At 44.1% G+C, this 18584-nt stretch overlaps 5 protein-coding genes across 6 annotated transcripts; 2 read left to right on the plus strand and 3 right to left on the minus strand.

Annotated features, from left to right (window-relative positions):
• Positions 1 to 133: 133 nt before the first annotated feature.
• Positions 134 to 1300, minus strand: LOC135428051 (transmembrane protein 177). Its single transcript, XM_064681847.1, has 3 exons — positions 1089 to 1300; positions 568 to 1024; positions 134 to 505 (listed from the first exon to the last, which is right to left on the minus strand). Exons 1-3 carry the CDS (start codon positions 1253 to 1255, stop codon positions 170 to 172), a joined length of 960 nt encoding a protein of 319 aa, XP_064537917.1. The 5' UTR covers positions 1256 to 1300; the 3' UTR covers positions 134 to 169.
• A 115-nt stretch (positions 1301 to 1415) lies between these two features.
• On the minus strand, positions 1416 to 3237 carry U3-55K (U3 small nuclear riboprotein factor 55K). The gene is made up of 5 exons (XM_064682073.1): positions 3085 to 3237; positions 2218 to 3023; positions 1960 to 2157; positions 1761 to 1897; positions 1416 to 1701 (listed from the first exon to the last, which is right to left on the minus strand). The coding sequence occupies exons 1-5, from the start codon at positions 3142 to 3144 to the stop codon at positions 1463 to 1465; spliced, it is 1440 nt and encodes a 479-aa protein (XP_064538143.1). The 5' UTR covers positions 3145 to 3237; the 3' UTR covers positions 1416 to 1462.
• Positions 3238 to 3521: 284 nt separating this feature from the next.
• Positions 3522 to 16093, minus strand: Pcf11 (Pcf11 cleavage and polyadenylation factor subunit). 2 transcript variants are annotated; one of them, XM_064682071.1, is made up of 12 exons: positions 15939 to 16093; positions 15012 to 15272; positions 13013 to 13138; positions 12723 to 12941; positions 12308 to 12655; positions 11476 to 12250; positions 9195 to 9435; positions 9009 to 9129; positions 7913 to 8015; positions 5462 to 7846; positions 4881 to 5354; positions 3522 to 4799 (listed from the first exon to the last, which is right to left on the minus strand). In XM_064682071.1, the coding sequence occupies exons 2-12, from the start codon at positions 15192 to 15194 to the stop codon at positions 3946 to 3948; spliced, it is 5829 nt and encodes a 1942-aa protein (XP_064538141.1). In that variant the 5' UTR covers positions 15195 to 15272; positions 15939 to 16093; the 3' UTR covers positions 3522 to 3945. The 2 variants fall into 2 exon arrangements, with proteins under 2 accessions (XP_064538141.1, XP_064538139.1); XM_064682069.1 differs by having other exon boundaries at positions 9195 to 9450.
• Positions 16094 to 16257: 164 nt separating this feature from the next.
• Positions 16258 to 17999, plus strand: wash (washout). The gene has a single exon (XM_064682072.1). It carries the CDS (start codon positions 16334 to 16336, stop codon positions 17897 to 17899), a length of 1566 nt encoding a protein of 521 aa, XP_064538142.1. The 5' UTR covers positions 16258 to 16333; the 3' UTR covers positions 17900 to 17999.
• Positions 18000 to 18134: 135 nt separating this feature from the next.
• LOC135428244 (protein LTO1 homolog) lies at positions 18135 to 18581 on the plus strand. Its single transcript, XM_064682097.1, has one exon. The coding sequence runs from the start codon at positions 18165 to 18167 to the stop codon at positions 18579 to 18581; it is 417 nt and encodes a 138-aa protein (XP_064538167.1). The 5' UTR covers positions 18135 to 18164.
• The last annotated feature ends 3 nt before the right edge of the window (positions 18582 to 18584 follow it).

Raw genomic sequence — 18584 nt, forward strand, 5'->3', positions numbered from 1 at the left:
CCTTGGACTGGGTCTTCTTATCGAATGAAATCAAATTTTTACCAAAAAAGTTTCCTTCAGTCGGTTCGGTCTAAAAGAAGTCTGTTTTTCTGTTTGCTTAATGGTTTTGAAGTCTTTGAATAAACCAAACAACAGATTTTTAACAAACGTTTATTAACTATTTACATGTTTATTGTGTCGCCGTCGTTTCCTGTTGATTTTGTAGCTCCTGCCATTTATCCTCAAAGAAGGACTTGCGCGCCGTCAATGGCATGGACTTCTGGCGCAGCATATAGTTCTCATTGCCCAGAGCCGTGTAGGTGTTGTCTCCAATGAGATTCCTTAGGGCAATATTCTTCTTTAAATGCTTATCATAGTAACTAATGCCGGCGGCCACAAACTGTGGACCCAGCGTTGCAAGTTTCTTGTCTATCTCTGCATCGGTGACCACCTGATTAACGTCCTTCATAAAACACCAGCTGCCCACGCCGAACAAGCCCAAAATGGTGTATAAAACAAAACGTACCTGTGAAAAATAAAACGCAAACGATTAACAAGTGTGACAAGGATTCCCAATCAAAAACTTACACTGCCATGACGAGCAAACAGATCGAGACGCAGGTTCAAGAAGTGTCCAATGGTGTAGACCATGAGGAAGCTCAGACTGGGGTATATGGAGTTCAAAAGCACGCGATGCGTTTGCAGCTGCAGAATTGCCTTGCTCAGTCCAAACACCTGCTCATCCTCCGTCAAGACAATAGCCTTCTCTAACAGTTTTCCGCTGTCCGAGGTCCAATCGATTTGCTGATCGCGAAACCGAATATCTGCCCGCTTGATCTCATCAGTGCTGCCATAGGCGTAGTTTACGGGTATGCCCAGGGCGGCGCCAAAGCGAAACTTTGTGGTGCCCGCTTGAAACAGATCGAAGCCAAATACAGTAAAGGGTTTGACGAACTTGCGCTCACGCGGATCTATCTCCAGTTTGTCCATTGCCTGATTCACACGTTGCTGCACTGCCTCCGGAACTTCTCGTTCAATGCCATTTCTGTGTAAAGCAGAAAAACAATTAATAAGTATGGGCACCATGTTCCTCTTATACGCTGACCCACTGATAACATTGGACAAAATTGCGGTAATATTTCAGTCCGAATGTGTGTGGCACAAAGTTGGCTATAAATAGTCCAGCTGTGGCCGTGCCCGCCGCATAGAACACCACTTTACGTCCATTTTCGGTCTTAAAAAAGGATAAAAGGCCGCCGCCGGCTTTCTTCTGCATGTTTGCCTGTTTTGTAACCACAACTTATCGGCCGACCGCCACATCGAAGTGGGGCGATATTTATACTCAGCATTGCATTTATCGACTTGCATGGCACGATTTATCGATTATTCGTTTGGGTTTCAAAAGTAATTTAGTTTAATTTTTATTCACGTTACACTATGCCTTTTTTCTATAAACAAGTTTATTTAAAAGATTACATTTAACTTACGAGCTGGCTGTGCTTTGTAACTTAATGTCAACTACAACTATGTTATTTTTAGCAGCTTTATGCCGCCACCAACGGCCCAACCGATGCTCCTGGCCCACAGCCACATACAGCTTGGTGCCATCGGCATTGAAAGTCAGGCCGTTTATGAAGCCCGCAATGGTTATTGTTTGAATCGGCTGCAGCTTGCGCGCATTAGGATTGCTTTGCCATAGTCTGACGCAGCCATCGCAAGAGCCTAAAATACAAAAAACATTTAAAATTCAGGCTTTAAATTTGTTAGTGCTCTAGCCGCACCTGTTGCCACCAGATCCGTATTAACCACAACGGCAATGGCTGTTATCCAGTTGGCTACGCCATTCTCGCCCTTTCCATGCGCCAGTTGCGTTGTGCAAATTGGCTTCTTCTTCAAGGCGCTCCACAAGCTAATGGCACTGCAAAGAGTATGAGCGTATATATCAATAATATATAAGTAATTAACATTTTCTGTCCTAACCCATCAACGCCGCCAGAGACGAAATGCTCATCATTAATCAGCTTGACACATTCAATGCCATCTCTGTGTCCGTTGTAAATCAGCTGGGACTCTTCGGTAATCTTCCAAATGCGTAACGAACAATCTGAACCGCCTGCGGTTATAGCACGCTCCCGACTCAGTGCATCTATGCTCGTGACAGCAGTCTGGTGTCCAAACCTATATTAAATTGTAATTAGATTGGAATCCAAACTAGGTTTCCTTTTGGCGCACACTCACAAACTCTCCACGTAGGCCAACTCATCCACAGACCAAATCTTCACTGAGCGATCCTTGGCCGCCGAGTACAGCTCGTGTGTGCCCTTGCGAAATACCAGACCCGTGACATTATCCCTGTGACCCTTGAACGTTTTTACATGCTTCATGGTCTGTGGACACCAGATCTGTATGTGGGGGCCGCCCTCGGCTAATGCCATATACTTCATGTCTGTGGACAGGCAAATGGCAATGACATGCGATCTGCGCTTTTTATTCGTTTCGGGCTCCTCGCGATGCGGCAGCACGTCGCCTCTGTCCAGCACTTTCCCACTCTCCGTGCACCATTTGAGTACATATTGCGACTTTGCGCCCGTGTAAAGGTATTTGCCATCTGCGCTGAGAGCTAGAGCGCAAAGCGGCGTGTGGTGCACCTTGTGCTTCAGCACGCTCTGGATTGTACACGATTGGAGGCCAGCAGCTATGTTGCGACGCAATCGCCCCACACTATCCAAATACTCGGTTTGTAGACGCTGCTCCACACTCTGGCTCAACTCGCGATGCTCGGCACGCTCCGCCTCCTGTTTCTCAATTTCAGACAAATATTGCTTGGCCAGACGCAAACGTTTGTCTTGGGGTGTTTCCTCCTCTTCCTCGTCGGCGGAGAACGCTAGAGTGTTGTTGCCCATATCGCTGTTATATTCCTCATCATCACTCGCAATCTCCTCGTCGTCCACCTTGGCGCGTCGTTGTTTTTTTGGCCCTGGAACTGTTGCATTTTGTGATTTTTTTCCCGGTTTAGCGCCGCCTTTGGCTTTCGTTGCGTTAAACTATAACGTAAATTGTCGTCTGCTGAGTTTTGCGTGTATTTCTTTGAGTTATTGGGCTCACCTTGCGCTTTTTGTTGGCCTGTTTGGCGGCGCCTGGTTTCAGAAAAAACGATGAGGACATTTTATGAATTGTAATTTCTAAAATATTTAAACGCTAAACAGGCCCACGTGCATAGTATAACGCGCTTGGTATTTTTTAGACACTGATTGACACATCAGCTGTGTCCATCGTGTAACAGGCTGACTGCTATGCCTTTCAAGTGCCAATACCAACCGGAACGTTATGTAACACTGTAAAGGCGCGCAAGACGAAAATTCAAAATTTTAATTCGTCGTCTTGGTAAATATTTTTTTTCATCTTGCAGTTTTTCTTTGAATCAAACTATATTGAATAAAAACAATTTTGTTTATTGTTATTGCCCGTACGTTTATTGAAATAACTAAGTATTTTAAATATAATATATATATATAACTATTAATATTAATTAAATCAAATGGTTTGAATTCCGTTTTTCATTTATTGTTTCAAATTTAGCAAACACGCATTACATAAATTATAATGATGAATTAAGTTTGATTTGTCTAACTGAATATGTTCTCCCGAGTGTTATAAAATTATCACAAATTATGTATACGTTGATTTCTCGTTTTGTGTAAGTTTTTCTTTTTATTTGCATTATTATGGTAATAAAAATAAATTAAGTGTTGCGCTCTGTGCGCTGCCCAGGCAGGCGTTGGTTGGTTTGGTTTATGAAAGTGGAGGGGAAGTTAAGGTACCTACGGAGAACCAAAAACACGCTATTGACCGCGCGTCTGTAATTGCCTAAAACTAAGTAACGTTCTAAATTAAAATTTTAAGATTGCTAATTATAAAAAACACATTAAGTGAGAATAGGAATAATGGGCATGTGCCCTCTCACTTTTACATGATCGAGCACAGGCCCGACGTTTCGACGCCATTTTGCACTTTCTTCGTTTTCTTGAGCGTCACCTGTCGCAGCGCCGGCTTCAGTTCGATAACAGGCTCCGGCTCAGCTTCAACTGCAGCGGGTGGTGGTGTTATCGACTTTTGCGCAGCGGCCGTCGTTGCTGAGCCGCCGCCGCCGCCGCCACTGCTGCTGCCAGTTGATGCTGCTGGCGCGCCCAGCGATGATGTTGCTGTTGTTGTTGTTGTTGTTGCTAGTGTGGGCAAACGTGAGTTGACATTATTGTTGTTGTTGCTGCTGCTGCTGCCGTAGCTGCTGCCAATAACCGAAATGGAACTAATGTTTGCAGGCGGCGCATTAATGCAGCTGCTGCTGTTGCTGGTGGCAATCTTCGGCACAAACGTGTTGCCTCCGCACAGCACTGGAATTGTTGAAATTGTTTGTATGGAATTCTGCTGCTGATGCACATCGGAATTTCCCGTGGCGCCAATGACACTTATGGCCGACACTTGCGAGTCCGTTGCTGCTGCTGCTGTTGCCGCTGCCGACGTCGTCGTTGTTGTTGAGGCACTATTATGACTATTACTACTTGTATTCTTAGTGATATTTATTTTTATTTTATTAACTATGCTAGCCAAAGGTAACGCCGGCCCCGGTCCCGCTGCGCTCAGATTATGCGTCTCCTGTGGATTCTCACCATTAAATTCAGCCTCGCTGTTGCCTGTCATCGCATTGCTTGGCTCCAGTTCCAGATCATCCTCATTGGCCGTCATAGAAAGCGATGTTACCGAGGCGGGACGCTCCAGGGTTGCCGGCGAGGCGGTTGAATCGATAGTCTGGGTTTGAGTTTCTGAGCATAGTCAAGAAATGTTCAGTTAGAATCAGCATGGGAATATAAATATATATATATATATCTAGATAGAGTACTTACCACTGCTTAGTATAGATATTTCATCTTCTGGCAGTGGCAGCAATTGTACCACCGTGCCCACATCCTCAAAGCCGTCATCTTCGTCCTCTTCGTCATCATCTTTGGGCTCCTCTTTGATTTTAACATTAAGCATTGGCACTGGCTCTTTTTCTACGTAGGTGTCCAAATCGGTAAAGGGAATGTTTGGCTCCTGTATCTCTACATCTGACTCATTGGCATTCTCTGCCCTTTGTTGTTGTTGTTGTTCTTCATCCTTTTGTTGTTCGTTCTGTTGCTCCTGTTCGCTAGAAGTTGCTGACATTGTTGGCTTCTCACTTGGCGCCTCTGTCTCTGGTTCGGCAGTCACAGCCATCGGCACATATTCATCATCATCGTCGTCGACGATTTCTGTAACACTCGGCTCCTCATTAGGCAGCACAATGACATCGTCATCATCGTCATCCAGCAGCATGGTTGATGTCTTATTGGCATCATCTGTGAGGCGGAGGTAAGACATTGGATTAGTATGGACATGGTACCGCTTAAATAGGGTGCACTATTGGCACTCATAAATGAACTTCTTAATTTCACTTAAAACTTACCCGAGTCATCCTCCAGCTTGATAAGCGTATCCATGGCATTGTCATCGCTGGCATTAAGCATATCCATATCCCCATTGGTCGTGGAATCATTTACTGCCGCCGGCGGATTAAGAGACGCCTTGTAGTCTTCATAGCACAGAGGATGATAGATTTTCTCGTCCACCCGTATAGCCGAGCGAAGATGCCATTCCTCCAGCTCTTCGTTGTAGAACTGTTCGAATTTCTCGTGACACATATCACAGCCGCGATCCAAATCATCCGTGCCAGCGGCACAGCTGGGCACGGGTGAGTCCAATGAACGCTGCTGCGACACCTCATCGATGGCATCGGGTCCCAGTTGCTGACCCTGCGCCTCCAGGAAGTTCCTTTCACGCTCCTCCACATCCTCAATTTCTTCGTATTGCCGCCAATCATTGAGATCATAAAACCAACGTCTGGACGTTGCCTTGCGCGTCGAGTCACGTTCCCGCCGATTTTGTCGGAAATGCCAGTCCAAGTGTTGGCTATACTTGATGGTCTGCTCAGGCGGGAAGCGTACACCACAGCTGCTGCACTGCATGCCCAAATATAAGGTGGCTATAACAGCCGACTGTCGCGTCTTGATTGTTTCTGGTTTGTGAAGTTCAATGCGCTTAATGGGCTCCGTGGGCGGTGCAGCAGGCGCAGCTGCTGCTGCTGCTGCATTTGCATCTTTGCTGGAGCTGGAGGTCGTCTCCACAGCAGGTGCTTTGACGGCGCCGCTACTGCTTGCAACAGCAGATGTCGCTGATCCACCAATTATGCCAGACGAGACGAGTTTCTGGAAGAGCTCATCAATGTTGAGATTACCTAGAGCAGCTGCAGCCACGGGCAGTGGGACTGCGGGAGCTGGAGTTGTTGTTGGAGCCGCTGCTGGCTGCTCGGGCGTCGGAACTGCTGGCGGTGCTGCGGCTGCAATCACGGGCACTGGCAGTGGCGGCGGCTGTGGAGGCTCCGCTGGCGCCTCGGTCTTAATGTACACCATATCCTGAACATGCGCCTTGCCCGCCTGCACTCCTTTGGGCAATGTGCCAAAGCGTATGAAACAATTGCGGCCACCATTTAACTTCATGCTCTTGGGCAAGCCGCCATATTCTAGCTTCTGGAGCTGCCCATCGAGCAGCGCATACAAGAAACTGTCCACAAATTGCAGAGAATGCTGCTCGGCGCCCAAATGGAACGTCTGCTGACGCCCGTCCAGGAAGAGCGGCACTATTGTGTGTGCATCGACAATCATGTTGATCTTGCCTACAACCAGATCCCGGCGCACGCGGCCTATGTCCACATTGGGGGGTGGTCCCTCCGCCTTCAGTACGTGCAGTTTGTTGCCAATCGGCAGGGAAACGGGCGGCCCACCAAAGTAGATCTCATACCAGTGCTCATCGATATATAGCTCACGGGAGGGATGGCCAAAGCGTATGCGATGCAGTTGCCCATCCAACTGAAAGGGCTTGTAGTCATCGTTGAAGCTCAACGCCAGCGGCTCATTGTGATCAATGTAGATGGCACGCTGGCCATGCTGAAAGCCAATCTCGTGCGGCTCATCGCCATCCATGAATATGATGGCCACCTGGTTATAAAAGCGTATCTCCTTGCTGCCGCCATCGATGGTTATGCTGCGCACCACATCCGCCATCGGATTATCCAATGAATTAATGGCCTTGGTTATGCTTACCGGCGGCACAGGCGGTAGTGACAGCATTGAGGGCGGCTGCGGTGGTGGTGGCACCGCAGTTTGTGTCATAACCAGCGGTGGATGCTGCCATGGCATGCCGCGAAAACCACCGCCGCCACCTCCGCCGGCTGCCACATTGCCTCCTGCCATGCGCTTGTTGTTGTTGTTATTATTATTGTTGTTCTGGGCCAGCTGCCAAGCGGCTCGTTGTGCTGCCGCCGGATCCACCTGCTCGCCCCATTTGCTAGGCTTACGCCGCTTGCCATCACGTTTATTCTTCTGCTTGGGCGGCTGCTGTGGTTTTTCGGGCATGGCCTGCGCCGGCATCAGCTGCTCCTCGTAACGTGGCTCACCATCGCTGCGCGGCGAACTGGAGGCGTGGTTTTCATTGCCCTTCAGTTTGGGTATGCGCTTACGCAGCACCGCATCGCGTGCGGCATTGCGTTCCATATCCTCATCATCGGCGGCCTCGCGGCGTCGCTCCTTCAATTTACTGCTCTCGCTCATGACCACCACCTTGCTGACTAGCTCTTTGTATTGTTCCTGATTCATTCCGTGATTCTCGAACATCTCCTGCGCCTGGCTGAGAATCGTGCGCATCTTTTCGTCGTGCGCCTCCTGCGAGTCATCGTTGGACTTTAGCTCCGACAGCTGCTTAATACGCTGCGCCATGGGATGCTCTTTGGATTTTTCTGTGATGGGAGTTTACAAATTTGATAAGTTGTAACCGAAGGGAATTGTGCTGCCCAACCACTTACCCTTAGATATCTTGTTGTTGTGACGCACAGTCTTGGCCAATTTGGCGCGTAGTTCATCCAGCGTGGGCTTTTTGACGGGCGACGAAGGTTGTTTGGCAGTTTGCTAAAGAAGATTGGGAAACGTTTTAAAACAATATAAATATACTAGCGGGCATATCCCGGCCTTGCCCGTGGCACGTATGTTAAAAATCAACGTTCTCAAAAAGCTTTGAAAATGATTTTTAAATTTATCGGACGGTAAACATACACAAACGTTTTCCGCCAATTTACCAATGTTGCGGGTGGAATTTCCCAAATCGCTGAAATACGTATTTATTAAGTTCTTATGTAGAGCTTTGAAAATAAAATTGAAGCAAATCGGACACAACTTAAAACTTCGCCCAAAAAATCTCCAAATCGCATTTCCCCCGAAGAAGTTTGAATTCTGCGAAAAGTGTGAAATACGTCTCCAATGATTTTTCTTATAGATTTTTGGAAACGAATTTGAGCGCGAAACGTCACCCACCAAATCTTTGACCTCCATTTTCACCAAAGAGGAATGGATTTTCCTAAAAGTGTGAAACACCCCTCAAATGAATTTGAACAAAGATCTTTGAAAATAAGTTTGGGCCGATCGGATGGTAAGCAAAAAAGTTACATACAAACTTTATTCGCGATTTTTCCACACTTGCGGGTGGAATTTCCCGAAACCTCGTCTTACCGTGCACCTACATCACATAAGGTAGCTACAGTGCAAATTTCAGCTTCCTAGCTCTTACGGTTTGGGCTGTGCGTTGATCACCAATCAGTCAGTCAGTCATGACAAACAGTTTTATATATAGAGATAATTACTTCAACTAGTTGAATGATTGACCGACTAACTGATGGATGATAAATGCCCAATAAAAACCTTAAGAGCTATCAGGCTAAAGTTTCCCAGAAATGTTCTCCCTTTTTTATCTAAATTTTTTAACTTTGATAAATTTCCTTTCGATTATAGAAATGTCAAGGCTTAGCATGAATAAGAAATTAATGTGTGTTTCTCCGAAGTTGGAATGTTCATCACATTACATTTATAAACACTTTAAGCCAGCAAAGTAGTTTACATCATACACACCTTGTTGGCCTCCCAATTGTCCATAGAGTCATCTTCGACGACAATAACGGCACCTGGCACAATAGTATTTGGTTTGACAGGCAACTCGCGTCGCAAATCGACATCCTCGCTGCCAAAGAGACTGAAAACGAAGAGTGGAAAAAATAATTAGCTTGGGGTTAACTTTAAAGATTTGTCTGTACTTACGCATCCAGTTTGGTGGATTTGCTGCGTTTCTGTTGTGGTTGCTGCTGTTTATCCTCCTCATCGGTATCGCCATCGGGCGGCAGCTGACCAGCTGAACGCTTCTCACCGGCGCCCTGCGACAGCTGCTTGCCAAGAGACTCCGATGACGCGGGCGCTGGCGAGGATTGTCTGACGCCGGTCGCGTTCGTGGCGACTGTTGCTGGTGCTGCTGTTGTTGTTGCTGCTGCTGTTAGCATTGTTGCTGTTGATAAATTCGCTGTAGATTTTTCTAATTTATTAAACGGTTTTTGTATTTTGAACGACACTTTTGTGGGCAATTTGGAGGAACTGTTCGAAGCGTTGGAGGCGCTGCTAGCATTTGGTGTGCTGCTGGTGTTGTTGTTCTCATTGCGGCTGCTATCTGACACGGTTGCTGGAGTTGTCGATTCTGGCGCTTGGTTGCCGATTGTTATAATCGGTGGCGGCGGCGTTGCTAGCCTGACAGTAGCCGACAATTCGGCCAATTTGGCAAATGGCCGCAAATCGACGTCCTTGCAAGATGCATCTAAATGCGGCGAGCTGGAAGCAGCTGGAGGCGGACGTGGGCCTGGTTCAAGTATGTGAAATGTATCTAGAAATTGGTATTTTATGCTTGCAAAACAGAGTTCTTACAGCAAACAAAAAAATAAGGAGCTTGTGTGCCAAAGAGTTAAAATTATAGGGCCTATATACAATACTAATCAAAATAGGATTTGAAGAAAATTATAATAAGAATGTTTTTAGAAGAATAATTGAAAATCATAAATATGGGCGGGGCATCAACATACACCAGACACAGCAATTGAGCTAGAAAAATTAGTGGAAAATCATAACAAAATAATAAAACTATTCTATTTGCAGTTGGGTTCCGTTAAGGAAACAGGTTAGATTAAATAAAATAATAAAAAAAAAAACAACTAAAAATGGGTCTACAAATTTAAATTACGAATTAAAAGTGCCGTTCTACAAATACAAAAATAAATCATAATAGTAAAATAAATTATAACATATACAAATATATATGTACATATTTAGCGAGACGTATATCATGTATACAACTACACAATACGCTTAAATAAATTATTATTTTTTTAATGGTGTTTTATAAAATATTTACGTTTATGTCAAAAGTTAAAAATTATTTACGTTTGGTTTGGGTTTTGTTTTTCTTTTTTGTCAGACGTTTACAACAAATTAAAACTGCAGTCTTTATTTCTTCTTAGTTTTTATCAAAACTGATATATAGCATATATCATTTTTATCAGTTACAACAATTTTATCACAAGTATTTATCACGCTTTTAAACTTCGTTGTTTTTTTTTACAATTACACAAAGTAAATGGACTTAAAATTACACCAAAGGCGGCACCTGGCTACGTTTTGCATTAATTAAAACAACTGGAATGCAAAAGGTTTTCAAACGCATTTTATTGGATTTTTTTAGTTCTTGTTTTTATCTTTAATTTGAACTTTTTTGGTATTTGCTCTTAAGTATTAAAAAAAATTTGCATAATTATCATAGGTTTATATAGTTTCGGTTAAAATTTGGAAATATAAATTTAAAAAGATTCTATAAAATAGTCCCAGAAAAATCGGTTCAAGTGAAGCAACGTGTGAAAATAACTCACCAAACAATTCGATGCAACGCCTTCGAGCCCAAGAAAACGGTCGAGAAAATTAGAAAATAACACAGAACGACAGAAAAAGTGATAACCATGAGGTTATCATCAATCGGTATGTCCAAAACTTTTTAGAGCAAAGCGCAAAAGTTATAAAATTTAACTATATATGTTTATACATATATAGTTCCATTTTTTTTTTTAGTTTTGTGAAGAGCCTAAGGATTGAGATCTTTAAAGCATTTAACTAGAGCTTTAAGACAACGTTGATACATTGTTAAAGTTTTTTAAATTTTATATTAAAACCTTTTCATTGAAAGAGTTTCAATCAGCTTTAAGCAAATGCTTTGACTTTAAGGTTGTTTTAAGTATATAGATTAAGAGCTTCTTGCACTTTGCTTATTATTTCTTGGACAAATGAAGGATGAACTGTTTGAAGCAGCATTTCCAATGAGATCAACACTTAACACCCACACCCACAACAACCCCAACCTGACCCTGTTGCCTGAGCCTTGGGTGCCGCCAATTTGGTTTGTAATTTCTGCATATTTCAACTACTTTGTTATATGTGTTACTAATCATGTCGAGATCGACTTGGCTGTTGGCTAACAAGTGTGAGATTAGAATTAAAAATTGTTTCTTACGTTTCTCTAAATCATTTGCGATGACGGCGTTAACTGGAGTTGTCGCTGTTGTGGCCGTGGCGTCTGCTGCAGCTGCTGGAGCTACTGTTACAGCTGGTGTTGTCTTCGTTGGCTCTGGTGATTTGCTGCGCTCCACGCTGCGCATGTCCACATCCAAGTAAATTGGCGATCGACTGCGCGATCGCGCATTGCTGGTGCCACCGGATTTGCTGCGGCCGGTTATAGTTTTGTGTGTGGCATTGCGCTTAGATTTGGCTGGTGAGCTAGCGGGTGAGCTGCTCTTGCGCTTACTGATTGCCGGCGAACCGCCATTGTGTGCATTGCGTTCGTTATGCTCCTTGCCCGAATGCTTGTCGCGCGAGCTTGACGTACGCTTGACAGGCGAGACACTGCTGCTGTTGCCGCCCTTGTGCCTGCCATCAGAGCCAGAGGATGATGTTGAGGCAGTAGAGCTTTTGGATTCGCTTCGCTTTCGGTTGCTTGAGGAGCTGTGATGATTACTGCTGCTGCTACCTAACTTGCTGGAGCGGTTGCTGCCTGTGTTGCGCAGGGGTGATTTGCTGCGCGATCGACTAGATTTGTGTGTTGTTGTTGAGGAGCTGGAGGGAGCGGAAGTTTTGTGGTTCTCGAGGCGTGGATCCAGTGCACGCATGGGCGCTGCCATTTGTGCTGACTGTTGCGGCTGCATTTGGCGCGCCAGGCGCGGATCGCGCGGACGTACCGAATTGAGCATAGCCGGATTAACCGGATGCACTTTTGGTTTGTTGGCAAAAGGCTGCGAATAGACAGATATTAGCTATGCTTGATTTTTGTTTACTCAAGCAAAACCTACCGGTTGTCCAATTATTGGAATCATGCCGCCGGCCGCAACAGGCGCCATGGGACGCACGTGGCGCATGCCGCTGGGATACATGGGAGCCGCCACAGTTGGTGGTATGACAGTTTCCATGCCTGGTGGACGCAGTACGGATACGGGAGCAGGCATGCCGATTGGCGCTACAGCAATGGCATCTGCTGCTTGACTTAGTTGACGCTCCTGTTCCTTTAAATGCATTTTAGTTTGCTCCAATTCAAGTTCCAGCTTGCGCTTCTTGAGCTCCAGCAGCTCACGAGTTTTGGCCTGTAATATCTCCTCCATGTCTCCAGGCAGGGCCGAGTTCACCGGCATAGGCACCATGCCCTATGGATACACACGTGATTAGCTAACTTTCTTATCTTGGTTTTTATTTTTGTGCCTCTAGACTTACCGTCTTCAGAAAATCGGGATTGACATGAATGGCAGGATTAACGTGTATTTTGTTTGGCTGACTTGGTTTGGCAGTAATCGGCCAATTGTTGTCCAGACGTTTGACCTTAACATCTAGGGCATACATTTTGGATGGCGGGAACACATCGTTCCAGGTCTGCCGGAGCAGATACATGCGCTCACGCACTTTCTCCAGCACCTGCGATGGCGAGTGTTGTACCTAAGTATTGGGGATTCAATGATTAGTTTAATTAATTTACAATTAGTTTTAGTGATAAGTTTGTGACTTACCGACTCGAAGGCGTTGAGAAATATGTTGACTATGCATTGCCCAAACAGCTGAACGTAGCTGCTTTTCACATTCTTAATTATTGAATCAATTAAATATAGTATGGGCAATTTGAATTCGGGCGGCACCTGTTTGATTTGGTAAGATAGGTAAGAATAAATAGAACATAAGTTTCTACAACGTCGCTAGCGAAGTGTGTGGACACAGATTGAGGCACATCATCATCAACATCAATTCACTTTGTCCTGGGTCACGATTGACAATCATAATGACTACGACGACGACAACAGCAGCTGCTGCACACAAATGCATCTCCATGTTGTAGGTGGGGGCAGATGAGCAAAGCAAAGCCTTAGCCAAAAAACTACATAAATTAGAAGGGGGCAGTAACTACCAATTTGTGGAATTCTCAATGAAACCCAACGAAAGAAACGCCCTAAAACAAACCATAAATACAATATCTTCGAGTAAAAAATAATTTTGTATAAATGAATTATACGAAAGTATCCTAATTATAATTTAACTTTGTTCCATTGGAAAACGATAAATACATAACTTTTGAAGAAACCAAATATGTCATATAACAAAATCTTAAAAATCTAGATTTTGAGAGACATAACCTTCCTAGGATATCAACAGACTTTGAGGTAAGGTATCGAATAATATCACCTAGGTGCAACGTAGAGGTATTAAAAGGGGTTAAAGAGTTAATGCCGTGTACTTTTGAAGTTAAATACATTACTGATTTGTTTGCCTCAGTATCCTTCTTGCCGAAATTTCTTCTTTCTTTTGCTATACACAAATCGCTGCGTGTCAGGTATATGTTATTATGTTTTGTTTGTTTTTTGTTTTTCTTTTCAAGCAATGTTTATTTCTTGAATAAAATAAAAGACGACTTGATGACAATTGTTTAAGTATTTTCTCTTTTATTGCAATTTTCTTTTCGATTCTTTTGTGTATTTTATGTACTTCAAGGTATCGAGGAAAAAGAAGAATAGAAGTATATAGTAAACGTCTTACCTTGTAGAGGATAAATCAGTCTCTGCTTAAAGCCCAAATAAATATTTTAAAAGGAGTTACTATAGTATCTATTTTACAGTTTAAACGGCAAAACCAATGGATATTAGTTTCGCTGAAACTAACATAACGTTCATCTATTGGTTTTTTGGCTAAACATCCTTATTTGTCCTAAGAAAACGTGTGCTTTGAGGTAGTTCCAAAGAAAATCTGGTTTAAGAGTGTAATATATCTATGATGTGTTATGACGCTTTGGTAATATGCCTACATCGTTGAACACAAAATTCTTAAAGCGAAAAGTCCATCGATATTACTGCCAGCTCTTCATTTTTTTTATAAGATCAATGTTTAGAAAATATATGAATATATAGTGCATATATAAATTCTCTTATCTGTCAGACCTTAACCACGGTTGCCATGAGGTTCAAATAAATAACCTCAGATATTTTATAGATTTAACGGAACAAGGGAACTTTTTCTGAGATTGGTGCCTTCTGTACTTTCTTTTTGTTTTTTTTTTTTTAACATATTACATCTATATACTAACTTCTTTCACCTTTCCAGTCTTTACGTGCAAACATACCAAATTTACAAAGATAATCATCTATGTTCCATTTAAATTAAAGGCATTAAGAACTGAATACGAAATACGTTTGTATAATTTACATTCAGTAACGTTATCCTCACATTTTTTGTAAGATATCTAACCCTGGGGCAACCGTGTTCTAAATTTTTCACACTCATCGTTGTTGACGGCTTTTTAACTGAAGAACTATCGTGTTTTCCTTACGGCACCTAGCACACTTTGGACATGGAGATCATGTGTTAACACAACTGCCGTGCGGTTGGCGGCGGCATTCGTGCGCAGGACTCGGATCACTTTGTTCATGTGTATGTTTCAGTATGTCGGGTGGGTGTGAGTGTGTGTGTCTCTATTTGTGTGGGAGTTGTAGCTGTTTAAGTAATTATGCTTTATTTGTTAACCTGGCTGATGTGATATTCCACCACGCGCACAATGACATGGGCATAGTTGATATTCTCCTCGGCGAGCATGGTGAGCATATTGATGAGCGGCTTGCTATTGCAATTCAAATCCGTTAGACTGGATAAATACTCTTCGCCAATGCGGCGTGCATCCTCCGGATACGATTGGAATATATGATCCATAATCAGGCTTTCTTCTTGAATTCCTGTGGCTTCTCTTATATTCCGTATCACGATTTTCAAAAAAAATGCAGTTGTTAGCTGAAAATGAAGAATTTACAGAAAAAAATAAAACAAATAAAATAATATTTGGCAAATATGCTTCAATTATATATCGCATATGATATACATATATGTTTACACACATATATATGTGTATATATATATATATATACGTTTTCCGCAACATCCCCAGTCATGTGGTCAAACAAAAACATTTTATGACCATACACAGCAAAGATATGATACACACTCAATATATGCCTACATAAAATAATTGTTGATGTGGCTTCGCACCTATGAACACAAAACACATGTAAACAACTACACGCAGCCAACTAAATATATTTATATATATATATGTACATGCACATACATACTGTTCATGGGCAAACAATAAACACACGGGCAACGGGGCTAGGGGAAGTTTTTTTCTCAGCAAATATTCAAAATGGCGGCCACCAGACATGCAAACACGCATTTTTTCACTTTTGCAAATATCATCATTCTTAGACAATTCTATGTTTTATTCACTTTAAACGTTTCAAATTGCCAAAGAGACACTTGTAATCATTGAATTATTTGCTGAACTTAGCATTTTGAGTTTTTTTCCCACATTTTTTGTTGCTGCAGCCACGTTTATACTGTACACGCACACGTTTAGTTATAAAAATACAATTAGCACGCTTAGGACACGCGCAAACATACCTTTTAATATTAATACATTTGTACAATTCGTTTAACGCACTTTAATGAAGTGAAAAATATTTATTAAACACTTAAACTAAACAAAATCAGCCTTTGACAACTTTTTCACGTAACAACTGCGATGAATTTGATGAGTGTGCACTAGTGATGCGAAACGAGTTTGATATTCACATTGACGCGTTTATAAGGCTGATATCGATAGTACTTGAGAATTTGACAAGCAAAAATATCGCATAGGATTTACCAATTTAATATCGATATTGGTCAACTTTCTACTGCAAAGTTGGCAGCACAGCGCCGAACAACCAGCTGTTGATTAATAGGGACAACAAAGGGGCGATAGATCTGGCCAAACCAAATAGTTAATTAAATTTCAAATACAAACTTCGCCAAAAATGGACGAGAGCGAAACTTATGTGCACAGCGCCTACCAGGTATCGATAATTCCAACGGATCTACATCACGAGGAAACTATAATCAGAGCAGCACAGTCGCTCGACTGCCTTAACAAAACAATAAACTCAATTTTCGGCCGCATCGATGCTCGATTAGAAAGAAATGGTGCCAAGGTTCAGCATATAAATGAGCGTGTCATGCGTGCGCAGGCAAAAATTGATGCTCTCGTTGGCTCCAAGAAGTCCATTAAAATCTTTGCGCCCGCACGTTTTCCCGGCAGCGCCATATTAAACAACATACCGGCCACTTTTCCCCCGCTGGTACAAAAGCCAATGGAAACGCCAACAACAACAACAACCACGGAGCTGCCACAGCGCCGGCATCGCAATCGCAATGCTAATTCTTCCAGTGAACAGAACTCCGCCGCGGACATTGACTCGGTATTCTTTCATGTGCGTGGCGAGGATCAGCAAGAGACGCCACTGGTTATGGAGCGCCAGCGCACCAATCGCATAGCCGGCCTGGGGGGCTTGCCAGCTGCGAAATCGGTGCCGGCGCTGATGCGTTTTAATACCAACGATTTTGCCTATGGCGGCGGCATCAATGGCACCGAAGATTTGAACGCTTGGAAACGCGCCCTACCGCCACATAGCCACAAGCGCACCGTTCACAAGCCAAAGCCGATTGGTACGCAGCTTTTGGCGCCGGCGCCACACTCATTGTCTCATGGCACCACAAAGCTGGCAACCCCCGCCGGCGATTTGCGTTATACCCCAGCAGCGCTGGCAGCGCCGGCCATAGATGTGCCACTCGATTTGCCCGATCTACCGGGCATTGCCAATGACTTGCAATACGAGCCTGTCAAGGAGCAGACACCCATTGCGCCGTCGCATCAGTTTGTTGATTTGCCTGAATTGCCCGGTTTGATGGAGCCGGTGGCTGAATTACCTCTGAACTTGGACATAACGGTCCAGGCAATAGCGGCCCAAACGCACATGACCCGGAAAAGTAACCCAACGTTTGTGCCACCAAATATGCTACAAGCTCCACCACCACCGCCGCCACCACCACCGCCACCACCACCACCGCCGCCACCCCCACCCGCTCAACCAGCAGCCAAGCTGCCAACTGATGGAGTTATCAAACCCATATCGCCGTCGTTGGAAACACCTTTAAGCATACCAGATTCTCGTGCACCACCACCAGCCGATCCGCGTTCTGAGCTCATGGCTGCAATACGCAACGCGGGTGGTGTACACGGTGGTCGTTTACGTTCACCCGCCGCTGCGCCTGTCAATGTGGATGCGGTGGACACACAAAATGTACACAACACAAGCCGTTCCAGAGCAGGCGGCGCTGCAACAGGTGGTGATCTCATGGCGGATCTGCACAATAAACTCATGCTACGTCGAAAGGGAATCTCGGGCAGTCAAAATCCTGCGGATCAATCGGGAAATCCCATGATGCTGCAACTGTCGAAAATAATTGCGCCAGTACAGAAGAGTAAAGGTTCCATGTCCAGCGATGAGGGCAATTCCGAGGACGACGAAGACGCTTGGGAGTAGTAATAAATCAATTAGAATTAAATTAGTTCCAGTTATGTGCCTTGCTTTAAGCATTAGTAAAAATTATTAAAAACCATTTTGGGCAGATCGAGCATAACAATTTAGATATTACATTTTTGAGTGTTGCAAAGCGCGGGAACATTTTGCCGAGGTTTGCTTATGCCAATAACCAAAAAACATATGTTTATGTTAGTGCTTATGCCCACATATGTAAATTATCGATAAATACGTATCGATAATAGCAAACCATTAACATATTGCAACGATGTCCAGTGCATCGCGTGATATAAATGATTTGTTCGACGAAATAGTGCTTACCGAGGAGAAACACGCTCGTCTGGGCTATTCTGAGGGCATCAGTGACGGCCGTGCTCAGGGCAACCAGGAGGGCTACCAACTTGGCTACGCTCAAGGTGTGCAACTTGGCGAAGAACTGGGCGCCATTTACGGCCAAGTGGTGGCACAACAGCAGCTACCACACACGGAAAAGTTGCTGCGCACTTTGCAGCAGTTGCGCGAGCTCATCGAGCAGTTTCCGCGGAACAATAACCCAGAGGCTGACATCATTGGCGCTGTGGAGCATATACGCACAACGCATCGGCGACTGTGCGCTTTGCTGGGCACCAAAAAGGTGGCTCTGCAGGAATCCATCACGCACGAGCACAAGGATTACAGTTTCTAGAGG

The sequence above is a fragment of the Drosophila montana genome, unplaced genomic scaffold (assembly GCF_035044405.1).
Source record: "Drosophila montana isolate Dmon_TW-CO22-7 unplaced genomic scaffold, ASM3504440v1 contig_2438_1, whole genome shotgun sequence".
NCBI classification, from domain to species: domain Eukaryota; kingdom Metazoa; phylum Arthropoda; class Insecta; order Diptera; family Drosophilidae; genus Drosophila; species Drosophila montana.

Bases quoted from the DNA above. Each gene is read 5' to 3' on its own strand.
- LOC135428051 (XM_064681847.1), bottom strand. From the start codon at position 1,255: ATGCAGAAGAAAGCCGGCGGCGGCCTTTTATCCTTTTTTAAGACCGAA. The intron at 1,025-1,088 runs GTGGGTCAGCGT...TGCTTTACACAG, and splicing joins AATTTTGTCCAATGTTATCA to AAATGGCATTGAACGAGAAG. The intron at 506-567 runs GTAAGTTTTTGA...TATTTTTCACAG, and splicing joins TGTTTGCTCGTCATGGCAGT to GTACGTTTTGTTTTATACAC.
- U3-55K (XM_064682073.1), bottom strand. From the start codon at position 3,144: ATGTCCTCATCGTTTTTTCTGAAACCAGGCGCCGCCAAACAGGCCAAC. The intron at 3,024-3,084 runs GTGAGCCCAATA...TTTACGTTATAG, and splicing joins AGGCCAACAAAAAGCGCAAG to TTTAACGCAACGAAAGCCAA. The intron at 1,702-1,760 runs GTGCGGCTAGAG...TTTGTATTTTAG, and splicing joins TACGGATCTGGTGGCAACAG to GCTCTTGCGATGGCTGCGTC.
- Pcf11 (XM_064682069.1), bottom strand. From the start codon at position 15,194: ATGGATCATATATTCCAATCGTATCCGGAGGATGCACGCCGCATTGGC. The intron at 13,139-15,011 runs GTTAACAAATAA...CAAATCAAACAG, and splicing joins TGGAATATCACATCAGCCAG to GTGCCGCCCGAATTCAAATT. The intron at 4,800-4,880 runs GTAAGTACTCTA...GACTATGCTCAG, and splicing joins AATATCTATACTAAGCAGTG to AAACTCAAACCCAGACTATC.
- wash (XM_064682072.1), top strand. From the start codon at position 16,334: ATGGACGAGAGCGAAACTTATGTGCACAGCGCCTACCAGGTATCGATA.
- LOC135428244 (XM_064682097.1), top strand. From the start codon at position 18,165: ATGTCCAGTGCATCGCGTGATATAAATGATTTGTTCGACGAAATAGTG.